This window comes from Pseudoliparis swirei, chromosome 7, assembly GCF_029220125.1.
Source record: "Pseudoliparis swirei isolate HS2019 ecotype Mariana Trench chromosome 7, NWPU_hadal_v1, whole genome shotgun sequence".
Lineage (NCBI taxonomy): Eukaryota > Metazoa > Chordata > Actinopteri > Perciformes > Liparidae > Pseudoliparis > Pseudoliparis swirei.
Genome location: NC_079394.1, coordinates 13,380,604 through 13,393,137, shown reverse-complemented (window position 1 = coordinate 13,393,137; position 12,534 = coordinate 13,380,604). Strand labels below are relative to the sequence as shown.

Sequence of the window (12,534 nt, the reverse complement as noted above, 5' to 3'; positions counted from 1 at the left end):
GAGAATCATCACACTGAACAACATCAAACTAAAAGCTTGTCAAGTAAGTGATCAATAACTCAAGTTATTGATCCAACGAGTGGAGGAGCAGAGCAGTGCTGTGGGCTTCTTGCCAGCAGGTGGTGCTGCATGATGAGTCTCCTCTTCCTCACGGTAAAGATATACAGACAGTCACAGAAAGAGGAAGAAGAGAAGAAGGAAGGAAGAGGAGAAGGAGAGACAGAGAGAAACAGTTGTGCTGATCGGCCGTTAGCAGCCGTCTGGCTGGTTGTCTGGTTGTCTGCCTGCCTGTCTGTCCACCTGCAGTAATGTCCTCCCGGCCGGAGGGTAAGACGGGTAAGCTCCTCCTCCTTCTCTCTCATGCTAACTGTTGGCTCCACTTTCCTTTAGACTTTAGTTAGTTTGAAACAGAGGCTTTTATTGTTGTAGTTATTGACGATGATGATGATGATCCTCCTCTTCCTCCTCCTTTCCAGCCTCACAGTTTGTGTCTCTCACCATGAGGCTGAAGGATAAGCTCCACCCACAGAGGATCAGAAGCTCTGAGCGAATCAAACAAACCCTGTCACAGAAACCCAAACCATGTGACCTGAATATGCAACACACACTGCAACACAAGGTACAGACACTGCAACACAAGGTACACACACTGCAACACAAGGCACACACACTGCAACACAAGGTACATACACACTGCAACACAAGGTACAGACACACTGCAACACAAGGTACACACACTGCAACACAAGGCACACACACTGCAACACAAGGCACACACACTGCAACACAAGGTACATACACACTGCAACACAAGGTACAGACACACTGCAACACAAGGTACAGACACACTGCAACACAAGGTACACACACTGCAACACAAGGTACAGACACACTGCAACACAAGGTACACACACTGCAACACAAGGTACAGACACACTGCAACACAAGGTACAGACACACTGCAACACAAGGCACACACACTGCAACACAAGGCACACACACTGCAACACAAGGTACAGACACTGCAACACAAGGTACACACACTGCAACACAAGGTACAGACACACTGCAACACAAGGTACAGACACACTGCAACACAAGGTACACACACTGCAACACAAGGTACACACACTGCAACACAAGGTACACACACTGCAACACAAGGTACACACACTGCAACACAAGGTACAGACACACTGCAACACAAGGTACAGACACACTGCAACACAAGGTACACACACACTGCAACACAAGGTACACACACTGCAACACAAGGTACACACACTGCAATACAAGGTACACACAATGTAACACACAGCAACACAAGGTACACACACACTGCAACACAATCTACACACACTACAACATACACTGCAATACACACTGCAACACAAGGTACAAACACTGCAACACACAGTACACACACACACACTACAACACACTGTAACACAAGGTACATACACACTGCAACGTGAGTGTGTGTGTGTGTGTGTCAGCCGGTGTGCCTGCTGGTGGACCGGCAGCGGGCCGTCGTCAGCTCTCTGCAGTACTTCAAGGCCCTGGTGGACAGACTGGGAGTGGGCAAAATGGTCCTGGACCCGTCGGTGGTGGGCGGTCTGCTGGGGGGGGCGTCCAGCGGGGTCCTGGAGGCGGTACAGACTCTGGTACAGCTGGAGCCGCACCTGCACCGCAGGTAGGTGACACCTGTGGACCCTCGATGGAGTGACCCGTCGTCTCCTAACCAGACCTGTCTGTCTCCTCTGCAGTAAGACCATCTGTTCCTGTCTCACCCGTCTCTACCTGTCTGTGGGTCAGCTTATTCGCTGGGCCGATCAGGTGATGCTGCAAGGCGTCGCCCACGGCGACAAGGACTCTGTAGCAAGCGTTACCGTGGTGATCCGGGCCGTGCTGGACGGGGTCAAGGTGAGGACAATTTAGAGACTACTGGTCCTAGGTGTTCTGTTTATCCTACTTGTTCTACTTGTCCTACACTTCCTTCACATCCTTCATCTATTCTATGTAACTTGTCGTGTGTCTTAGTCTGTCCTATAATGTTGTCCTCTTGTTGTTCTCCTTGCTGTCCTCTCTGTCCTAGCATGTGTTGTTGTTGTGATGTAAACACTTGTTTTTTTGTCAGGAACTGGTCCGATTGGCTGCAGAGAGAGGTGACTCCGCCTCCTTATCTCTTGTCCAATCACCGATCACCCTGGGACAGACATTTGGGTTTGACAACCAGCTGACATCAGAGAGGACGGCTACCTGCTGGAGTTCAAGAGCTCCTGTAGAGGAGGACACAGCTTTGGCTCCTCCTAAGCCCCCAATGCCTCCCACAGAGCCCCTCCCCCAGGTGCCCCTCCCACAGGTGTCCACACAGGGACTAAGGTGAGTTCAAACGAGCATCAGCAAACACAAAATAAAACATGCATGTAACCTGGATATGGAATGTTCTCCTCTCTCTGGAATGTTCTACTGTATCAGGAATGCTCTCTCTCTCTGTCTGTCTTTCTGTCTTTTAGTCCTCCAGCCCTGCCGCCGAAAAGGCGTCAATCTTTAGGTCCCGCCCCCTGCAGGGTTGCCATAGTAGCACCAAGGAGACGAGAGCCGGAAGTGGACAGACAGGTACATCATAGTTTACATGATATGTAATGTAATGTAATTCCATAATTACAACACTGATTTCATAACGTTGGTTACTTAGGCTTCTTGGCTGTCACTAGAGGGTGGATCTAAAAACACAGAGACCTGTCGATCACCTCGTAGTCCCGCCTCTAAAGCGTCCCCTGCTTTATGGTCTGTGTAACATGACCATAATGTACTAAATAATGACATCATGCTGTATAGAAGAAGACTTGAAACTAGAGATTGAGACTCTGTTCATGTCTCAATGTTTACTGGGGGCATACATCAAGAGAGAAGAAGTCATTATATATACTTCTATACAACCAGAGGAGTCGCCCCCTGGTGGTCAGTAGAGAGAATGCAGCTTTAACACATGAAGCATTGACTTCTATATAACCATTGGAGTCATATATCAGTACTTTAATGTGTAGACAGTTCGATATACTTTGTATACTTGTAAATTATCAGGAAACATGTTTTCATAAAGCAGAAAATAAAGTATGTGTAATATTTGTGTTGCAGGAGGACGAGTGTTTGAAGCGCTGCTCTTCTTCATCTGCCGACTCTGCTGCTGAGAACACTCACTGTGGTAACACACACACACACACACACACACACACTGTGGTAACACGCAGATACACACACACAGTTAGCAGCAGGGTGTGAGTGACATCATTTCCTGTCAGTTGACAGAAACGGGAAGTAGTGTGGGCTGTCTCTTCCTGTCTGTCAGTGAGGATTCTGTTGCTGGTGTTAAAAGACTTCTAGTTATGGCCAGCCACCAGCGACCAGCCCTCTCAGAGAGAAGTGAACTCACTGGTAACGGCTGAGACACAGAAAAGAAGCACATTTCCCAGCAGGTGCACCTTCATCACCTAATTGGTGCTGGTGCTCAGCCAATCATTGCTGTTCCACTTGGTGATACTGATATTATTTATGAAGAGAAGATCACTTGATGCAATGAGTGTTCTTGTCTCTCAGAGGATGACCCAGACTACGACTTCCTCCACACTGACCTGTCCTCCTCTACTACACTCCCTCCTCTTCCTCACCCGGCCACCCTCCCCCCCGCCCTGCCAGAGAAGAGACACTGCAGCACTGCAGGTGTGTTTATGTCTGTCTGGTTCAGAATGGTATTTGTTGAATTTAAGGAAATAATTATAATAATAATACATTGTATGTATATAGTGCTTTTCATAGTATTTAAAAACACTTTACAAACTTTTTTACATCATCATTATGGTGGCTGGGTGTGGATAGGCTCAGCTGTGGAGGTGAGTGGGGGCGCGGTTAGGCTCAGCTGTGGGGGTGTGGTTAGGCTCAGCTGTGGAGGGGAGTGGGGGCTTGGCTCAGGGAACAGGAAGAGGCCTTCTTGGACTCAGCTGTGATGGAGATGGAGGGACAGGACCAGAGAAGAGTCATTCATAAAGTCTCTTCACAAACGTTACAACAGGTGTGCTCATTCCTTAGTGCTGGGGGGGAAACCTGTGATTGTGACCGGAGCTGTTATAAAAGAGCTATGCAGGATTAAATAAACGGGTCCTCGCACATTTGTGGCCCGCCGGTCGGACGTCTTGCCGTTTGTCAGGTAACCCCAAGCAGGATTTGGGGCAGATCTGAGATTAGAGGAGGTGCAGTTGTTGATGAATTATTGTTTGTTCGATATGATTTGAGCCAGGAGAGAGCAGATCCTGGGGAGAAGGATGAGGTGGTTGATGGTGTGGAAGACAGTGAGATCCAGAATGAGAATGTTGAGAGCGTCTGAGGAAAGTAGGAGGTCATTGGAGGTCACTGGAGGTCACTGGAGGTCATTGGGCTGTGAACCGGAGAGAAATGGCTCCAACAGATCGTTAGGGATGAGATGGACTTTAACAACACTCAAGTATGTTTGACAGGAAGGGAAGATTGAAGATGGTGCCACGGTCGAGTCCAGGTCCAGGGGGTCAAGTCCAGGTCCAGGTCTCTTGAGGATCGGGGTGACAGCAGCCAGTTTAAGTTTGTCAGAGACTGAGCCGGAGTTGAGGGAGGAGTTAGTCATTGCTTTGATGATACATATTTAGTTTGTCTGTCTGGTTGCTTTCGGTAGAACGTTCTTGTATCAGCCTGTCTCCATGTCCAGGTTATACTCACTGTGTCTGTCTCTCTGTCTGTCTGTTGTTCTGGATCACAGAAACTACTCTGGGTCAGGCCTCGTTTGGGTTTGACTCCGCCCCCCTTGGAGACATCATTGGACCTGATGAGTCATCGTCATCTCCACTGTCCCCCAGCGGGACGCCGCCGCCCCTCCCTGAGAAGAGACGGCACAGTGAGGAAATCAAGCTGTTCACTGTTTGTGCTAAGCTAGGCTAACAGTTAACCACTCGTTCCAGTGTTTGTGCTAAGCTAGGCTACACCTCTACTCGACTCAGATATGAAATAAAGAACAAATAGATGGACAGAAATCAAAGCTAAGGCCAGACTGACTGTCTGTCTGTCTGTCTGTCTCTCTATGTCTCCAGTCCATCAGTACCTTCAGTTCTGTTCGTCCTACAGTGATGAATCATCGGCCATGTTCTACCAGCGACCTTTGAACTTCAGTCAGCATCACATTAGCAGGCAGCGAGACCTGGAGACCACCTACCACCTTCCACACCTGGACAGGCAGACATTAGACTCCGCCCCCTCAGCTAAACTACTTCCTCCTCCAGTTCTACCACCGAAGAAGAGACAACAGGTATGTCTTCATCTCATGATTAAGATTAGATATGACTTGTTTACATATTGTAACAGGTTTCTGCCTGATTCTGTTATATCCTCATCAGGATCCAGTTGGACCGTATGAAGAGGACCAGACCAGAGACAGGTAACACACACACACACACACACACACACACACACACACACACACACACACACACACACACACACACACACACACACACACACACACACAAATAGACGTTTTCAGACTCACCTGGACTAACAAACAGTTAGTGACTCCGTCTGTCCTGCAGGTCTCAGAGTGTCCAGTATGAGGAGCAGCAGGAGGAGGTTCTCCTGACAGACCAGCAGGAGGTCCTCCAGAGGATCACCATGAAGCCTCCGGTAGGGTCCTGTCCTCTCTCCTCTGTCCTCTCAGCTTCCTTCAGCCTAACTATTGACTGTCCCTTTGTCTCTCTCAGGACGAGGACGGGCCGGACGTCCAAGCAGCCTCTCCTGAGATCCTATTGGTCCACGCCACCGCCACTGACAGCGGAGCAGGTGAGTCGTCCTCTGGGTCGAGACGAAATGTTTGCTTTTTTACTCGTTCAGTCCAGACTAAATGTTTCCTCTGTCCTTGTCTCAGTCCAGACTAAATGTTTCCTCTGTCCTCGTTCAGTCCAGACTAAATGTTTCCTCTGTCCTTGTCTCAGTCCAGACTAAAGGTTTCCTCTGTCCTTGTCTCAGTCCAGACTAAATGTTTCCTCTGTCCTCGTTCAGTCCAGACTAAAGGTTTCCTCTGTCCTCGTTCAGTCCAGACTAAAGGTTTCCTCTGTCCTTGTCTCAGTCCAGACTAAAGGTTTCCTCTGTCCTTGTCTCAGTCCAGACTAAAGGTTTCCTCTCTCCTTGTCTCAGTCCAGACTAAATGTTTCCTCTGTCCTTGTCTCGGTCCAGACTAAATGTTTCCTCTGTCCTTGTCTCAGTCCAGACTAAATGTTTCCTCTGTCCTCTGTGTAGAACAGGTGGTGTACCGTGAGGCCTTCCTCTCCACCTACAGGAGCTTCATCAGCCCCGAAGACGTCATCATCAAACTCCAGCGAAGATATCCTTCCTGAGTCACCTTTCTGTCTTTATGTGCTCCTTCAAGAAGAGAGAGGATCTGGGTTACAGAGGTCTAACAGCTGGAGAGGAGGCATGGCAGAGGTCTAACAGAGAATCCTTAACCTTTCGAACATACACACACCTGAGTGAACTAGGGGAGCCTGAATGCATCACTGCTGCCAATAACACCTTCCACCTGCTGGTGAGAGTGGTGGACGAGCTGTGGTGAGACACACACACACTGGAACAGACTCACACACACACAGTCACACATCTGAACCAATTAAAGGCTGTGTGTGTGTGTGTGTGTGTTTGTGTGTACAGCGCCATAGAGCTGGACTCTGATTTGCTGTTGCTGCTGATGAAGCTGGTGTTCAGCCTCCTGATTGGTGGAGAGCTGGGTCTGGCCCGCCTCCTGCGCTCTAACATCCTGTCCAAGATGGAGCAGAAGTGGCTGCTCATTAGCTCTCCTCAGTCGCTCCTCCCCCTCGCAGCCAGGGGCGTGGCTGCCAGGTAAGCTCTCCTGGATGATTGACAGCTCCTCGTTCAGAACACCAACCTCCGTCCTGTCCTCAGACCAGGAACCCTGCTGGACTTCAGGAGCCAGGACTTAGCTGAGCAGCTGACTCTGCTGGATTCTGAGCTCTTCTGCAAGATCGAGGTACACCTTTGCTGTCTGTCTGCCTCTCACCTGTCTGTCTCTCACCTGTCTGTCTCTCACCTGTCTGCCTCTCACCTGTCTGCCTCTCACCTGTCTGTCTCTCACCTGTCTGTCTCTCACCTGTCTGTCTCTCACCTGTCTGTCTCTCACCTGTCTATCTCTCACCTGTCTGTCTCTCACCTGTCTATCTCTCACCTATCTGTCTCTCACCTGCCTGTCTCTCACCTGTCTGTCTCTCACCTGCCTGCCTCTCACCTGTCTGTCTCTCACCTGTCTGCCTCTCACCTGTCTGTCTCTCACCTGTCTGTCTCTCACCTGTCTGCCTCTCACCTCTCTGTCTCTCACCTGTCTGCCTCTCACCTGTCTGCCTCTCACCTGTCTGTCTCTCACCTGTCTGCCTCTCACCTGTCTGCCTCTCACCTGTCTGTCTCTCACCTGTCTGTCTCTCACCTGTCTGTCTCTCACCTGTCTGCCTCTCACCTGTCTGCCTCTCACCTGTCTGCCTCTCACCTGTCTGCCTCTCACCTGTCTGCCTCTCACCTCTCTGTCTCTCATCTGTCTGTCTCTCACCTGTCTGCCTCTCACCTGTCTGTCTCTCACCTCTCTGTCTCTCACCTCTCTGTCTCTCACCTGTCTGCCTCTCACCTGTCTGCCTCTCACCTGTCTGTCTCTCACCTCTCTGTCTCTCACCTGTCTGCCTCTCACCTGTCTGTCTCTCACCTGTCTGTCTCTCACCTGTCTGCCTCTCACCTGTCTGCCTCTCACCTGTCTGTCTCTCACCTGTCTGCCTCTCACCTGTCTGCCTCTCACCTGTCTGTCTCTCACCTGTCTGTCTCTCACCTGTCTGTCTCTCACCTGTCTGTCTCTCACCTGTCTGTCTCTCACCTGTCTGTCTCTCACCTGTCTGCCTCTCACCTGTCTGTCTCTCACCTGTCTGCCTCTCACCTGTCTGTCTCTCACCTGTCTGCCTCTCACCTGTCTGTCTCTCACCTGTCTGTCTCTCACCTGTCTGTCTCTCACCTGTCTGTCTCTCACCTGTCTGTCTCTCACCTGTCTGTCTCTCACCTGTCTGTCTCTCACCTGTCTGTCTCTCACCTGTCTGTCTCTCACCTGTCTGTCTCTCACCTGTCTGTCTCTCACCTGTCTGTCTCTCACCTGTCTGTCTCTCACCTGTCTGTCTCTCACCTGTCTGTCTCTCACCTGTCTGTCTCTCACCTGTCTGTCTCTCTCACCTGTCTGTCTCTCACCTGTCTGTCTCTCACCTGTCTGTCTCTCACCTGTCTCTCCCTCACCTCCCTCTCACCTGTCTGTCTCTCACCTGTCTCTCTCTCACCTGTCTGTCTCTCACCTGTCTCTCTCTCACCTGTCTGTCTCTCACCTGTCTGTCTCTCACCTGTCTGTCTCTCACCTGTCTGTCTCTCACCTGTCTGTCTCTCACCTGTCTGTCTCTCACCTGTCTCTCTCACCTGTCTGTCTCTCACCTGTCTGTCTCTCACCTGTCTGTCTCTCACCTGTCTGTCTCTCACCTGTCTGTCTCTCACCTGTCTGTCTCTCACCTGTCTGTCTCTCACCTGTCTGTCTCTCACCTGTCTCACCTGTCTGTCTCTCACCTGTCTGTCTCTCACCTGTCTGTCTCTCACCTGTCTGCCTCTCACCTGTCTGTCTCTCACCTGTCTGTCTCTCACCTGTCTGTCTCTCACCTGTCTGTCTCTCACCTGTCTGCCTCTCACCTGTCTGTCTCTCACCTGTCTGTCTCACCTGTCTGCCTCTCACATGTCTCCCTCTCACCTGTCTGTCTCTCACCTGTCTGTCTCTCACCTGTCTGTCTCTCACCTGTCTGTCTCTCACCTGTCTGTCTCTCACCTGTCTGCCTCTCACCTGTCTCTCTCACCTGTCTGTCTCTCACCTGTCTGTCTCTCACCTGTCTGTCTCTCACCTGTCTGCCTCTCACCTGTCTGTCTCTCACCTGTCTGTCTCTCACCTGTCTGCCTCTCACCTGTCTGTCTCTCACCTGTCTGTCTCTCACCTGTCTGTCTCACCTGTCTGTCTCTCACCTGTCTGCCTCTCACCTGTCTGTCTCTCACCTGTCTGCCTCTCACCTGTCTGTCTCTCACCTGTCTGTCTCTCACCTGTCTGTCTCTCACCTGTCTGTCTCTCACCTGTCTGTCTCTCACCTGTCTGTCTCTCACCTGTCTGTCTCTCACCTCTCTGCCTCTCACCTGTCTGCCTCTCACCTGTCTATCTCTCACCTGTCTGCCTCTCACCTGTCTGCCTCTCACCTGTCTGTCTCTCACCTGTCTGCCTCTCACCTGTCTGCCTCTCACCTGTCTGCCTCTCACCTGTCTGTCTCTCACCTGTCTATCTCTCACCTGTCTGCCTCTCACCTGTCTATCTCTCACCTGTCTATCTCTCACCTGTCTATCTCACCTGTCTGCCTCTCACCTGTCTGTCTCTCACCTGTCTGTCTCTCACCTGTCTGTCTCTCACCTGTCTGTCTCTCACCTGTCTGTCTCTCACCTGTCTGCCTCTCACCTGTCTGCCTCTCACCTGTCTGTCTCTCACCTGTCTGTCTCTCACCTGTCTGCCTCTCACCTGTCTGCCTCTCACCTGTCTGTCTCTCACCTGCCTGTCTCTCACCTGTCTGTCTCTCACCTGTCTGTCTCTCACCTGTCTGTCTCTCACCTGTCTGTCTCTCACCTGTCTGCCTCTCACCTGCCTGTCTCTCACCTGCCTGCCTCTCACCTGTCTGTCTCTCACCTGCCTGTCTCTCACCTGTCTGCCTCTCACCTGTCTGCCTCTCACCTGTCTGCCTCTCACCTGTCTGTCTCTCACCTGTCTGTCTCTCACCTGTCTGCCTCTCACCTGTCTGTCTTTCACCTGCCTGCCTCTCACCTGTCTATCTCTTACCTGCCTGCCTCTCACCTGTCTGTTTGTCTCTCACCTGTCTATCTCTCACCTGCCTGCCTCTCACCTGTTTGTCTCTCACCTGTCTGTCTCTCACCTGTCTGTCTCTCACCTCTCTGCCTCTCACCTGTCTGCCTCTCACCTGTCTATCTCTCACCTGTCTGCCTCTCACCTGTCTGCCTCTCACCTGTCTGTCTCTCACCTGTCTATCTCTCACCTGTCTGCCTCTCACCTGTCTGCCTCTCACCTGTCTGTCTCTCACCTGTCTATCTCTCACCTGTCTATCTCACCTGTCTGCCTCTCACCTGTCTATCTCTCACCTGTCTATCTCACCTGTCTGTCTCTCACCTGTCTGTCTCACCTGTCTGTCTCTCACCTGTCTGTCTCTCACCTGTCTATCTCTCACCTGTCTGCCTCTAACCTGGCTGTCTCACCTGTTTAGCTTCCAGAGGTGTTGCTGTGGTCTAAAGAGCAGAATGAGGAGAGAAGTCCAAACCTGACCGCGTTCACCCAGCACTTCAACAACGTGTCCTTCTGGTACACAATGCACACAACCTACTACACACTCAGATACACACAACCTACTACACACTCAGATACACACAACCTACTACACTCTGATACACAAGCTCTCTAGTGGGATATATAGGTGTGTTTGTGGTTTCAGGGTTCGTTCTGTCATCATTCTTCAGGATAAATCTCAGGACAGAGAGAAACTGTTGCTGAAGTTCCTGAAGACCATGAAGGTAACACACATAAACACACACTGATACAACTACACACACTGATGTAATTACAAACATTAACACACACACACTGATACACTAACACAACTACACACTGTGTTTCTTGCAGCACCTGCGGCGGCTGAACAACTTCAACTCGTACCTGTCCATCCTGTCAGCGCTAGGCTCCGCCCCCCTGCAGCGCCTCGACTGGCAGAGAAACACGTCTGAGGTCTGAGTGATATTAACAGTAATTCTAATAATTATTATTAGCTAATAGCCATGATGCACACATCCAGTACTAAGTGGTGTTTCCATGTCTTTAGGCTCTGGAGGAGTTCAGCTCGTTGATTGACAGCTCGTCATCTTTCAGAGCTTATAGAGCAGCTCTGGCTGAGGTGGAGCCGCCATGTATACCCTACCTGTAGGTTATTACCCCTTATACCCCTCATATATACCCTACCTGTAGGTTATTACCCCTTATACCCCTCATGTATACCCTACCTGTAGGTTATTACCCCTTATACCCCTCATGTATACCCTACCTGTAGGTTATTACCCCTTATACCCCTCATGTATACCCTACCTGTAGGTTATTACCCCTTATACCCCTCATGTATACCCTACCTGTAGGTTATTACCCCTTATACCCCTCATGTATACCCTACCTGTAGGTTATTACCCCTTATACCCCTCATGTATACCCTACCTGTAGGTTATTACCCTTATAGCCCTCATGTATACCCTACCTGTAGGTTATTACCCCTTATACCCCTCATGTATACCCTACCTGTAGGTTATTACCCCTTATACCCCTCATGTATACCCTACCTGTAGGTTATTACCCCTTATACCCCTCATGTATACCCTACCTGTAGGTTATTACCCCTTATACCCCTCATGTATACCCTACCTGTAGGTTATTACCCCTTATACCCCTCATATATACCCTACCTGTACATTATTACCATATCTATCTATCTATCTATCTATCTCTATCCTACCTGTACATTATCACCATACCCCACATCATTGTGTGTCTGTTCAGGGGCTTGATCCTTCAGGACTTGACCTTTGTCCACTTGGGGAATCCTGACACCTTGATGGGGTCGAAGGTCAACTTCTCTAAACGCTGGCAGCAGTTCAACATCCTGGCCACCGTGAGGAGCTACCAACAAGTGTCAGTCACCTGTCGTCTTGTTCCTGTCGATAATAAGTTGTGTTACAGTATCACCTGAAGTAACACCTGCATCTCTCTCTGTCTGCAGGCCTTACACTCTGCAGCCGAATGATGACATCATATCCTTCTTTAATGACTTCAGCGACCACCTGGCAGAGGAAGCATTGTGGGAACTCTCGCTCAGGCTCCGCCCACGAAATACCCCAAGAGCCAATCAGAGATGACAGATAAAAAACGACTAAACCTGTGCTAACCTGCATTGCAACAAGGCTAACCTGTGCTAGTTTAATGCTAACATGCATAAATTGAGACTGATAATCAAATCTTAATCAAAGTGGGACTGAACTGGATTAAACTGGATTAAATTGTTCCTAAAGTGTCACATAACGATAGGCTGTTCTAACATGTGCTCATCTGGACTATTCCAGCAATAACTAACAGAAATGAGCCTGGAGCTACCCAGGTGTTAGTGTGGTGTTAGCCAGTTGTGAGCTGGGTTAGCCCGGAGTTAGTATGGTGTTAGCCGGGATTAGACAGTTGTTCGCTCGGGTTAGGTGTTGACAGCTGTGGTAGTGAAGCAGATGAACTGTATGGACTGATCACCTGTGCAGGTGTACCCGGCTGTCACCCAGAGCATGCTGGGTTATGACTTATTTGTAATAATA

The 12,534-nt window shown here is 50.0% G+C and overlaps 1 protein-coding gene across 1 annotated transcript; it reads left to right on the top strand.

The window, feature by feature from the left end:
- Window positions 1-251: 251 nt before the first annotated feature.
- Window positions 252-12,239, top strand: LOC130196758 (rap guanine nucleotide exchange factor 1-like). Its single transcript, XM_056419081.1, has 23 exons — window positions 252-336; window positions 477-619; window positions 1,497-1,693; window positions 1,767-1,923; window positions 2,138-2,382; window positions 2,517-2,619; window positions 3,142-3,208; window positions 3,601-3,723; window positions 4,790-4,924; window positions 5,118-5,332; window positions 5,421-5,461; window positions 5,613-5,703; window positions 5,781-5,859; window positions 6,316-6,403; window positions 6,535-6,624; window positions 6,724-6,912; window positions 6,976-7,060; window positions 10,407-10,501; window positions 10,632-10,710; window positions 10,820-10,921; window positions 11,016-11,113; window positions 11,738-11,869; window positions 11,958-12,239. Exons 1-23 carry the CDS (start codon window positions 309-311, stop codon window positions 12,091-12,093), a joined length of 2,718 nt encoding a protein of 905 aa, XP_056275056.1. The 5' UTR covers window positions 252-308; the 3' UTR covers window positions 12,094-12,239.
- The last annotated feature ends 295 nt before the right edge of the window (window positions 12,240-12,534 follow it).

Excerpts from the sequence above, each read along its gene's own strand:
- LOC130196758 (XM_056419081.1), top strand. The coding sequence starts at position 309 with ATGTCCTCCCGGCCGGAGGGTAAGACGG. Across the intron at positions 1,694-1,766 it reads GAGCCGCACCTGCACCGCAG|TAAGACCATCTGTTCCTGTC; the intron begins GTAGGTGACACC and ends TCTCCTCTGCAG. Across the intron at positions 2,620-3,141 it reads AGCCGGAAGTGGACAGACAG|GAGGACGAGTGTTTGAAGCG; the intron begins GTACATCATAGT and ends TTTGTGTTGCAG.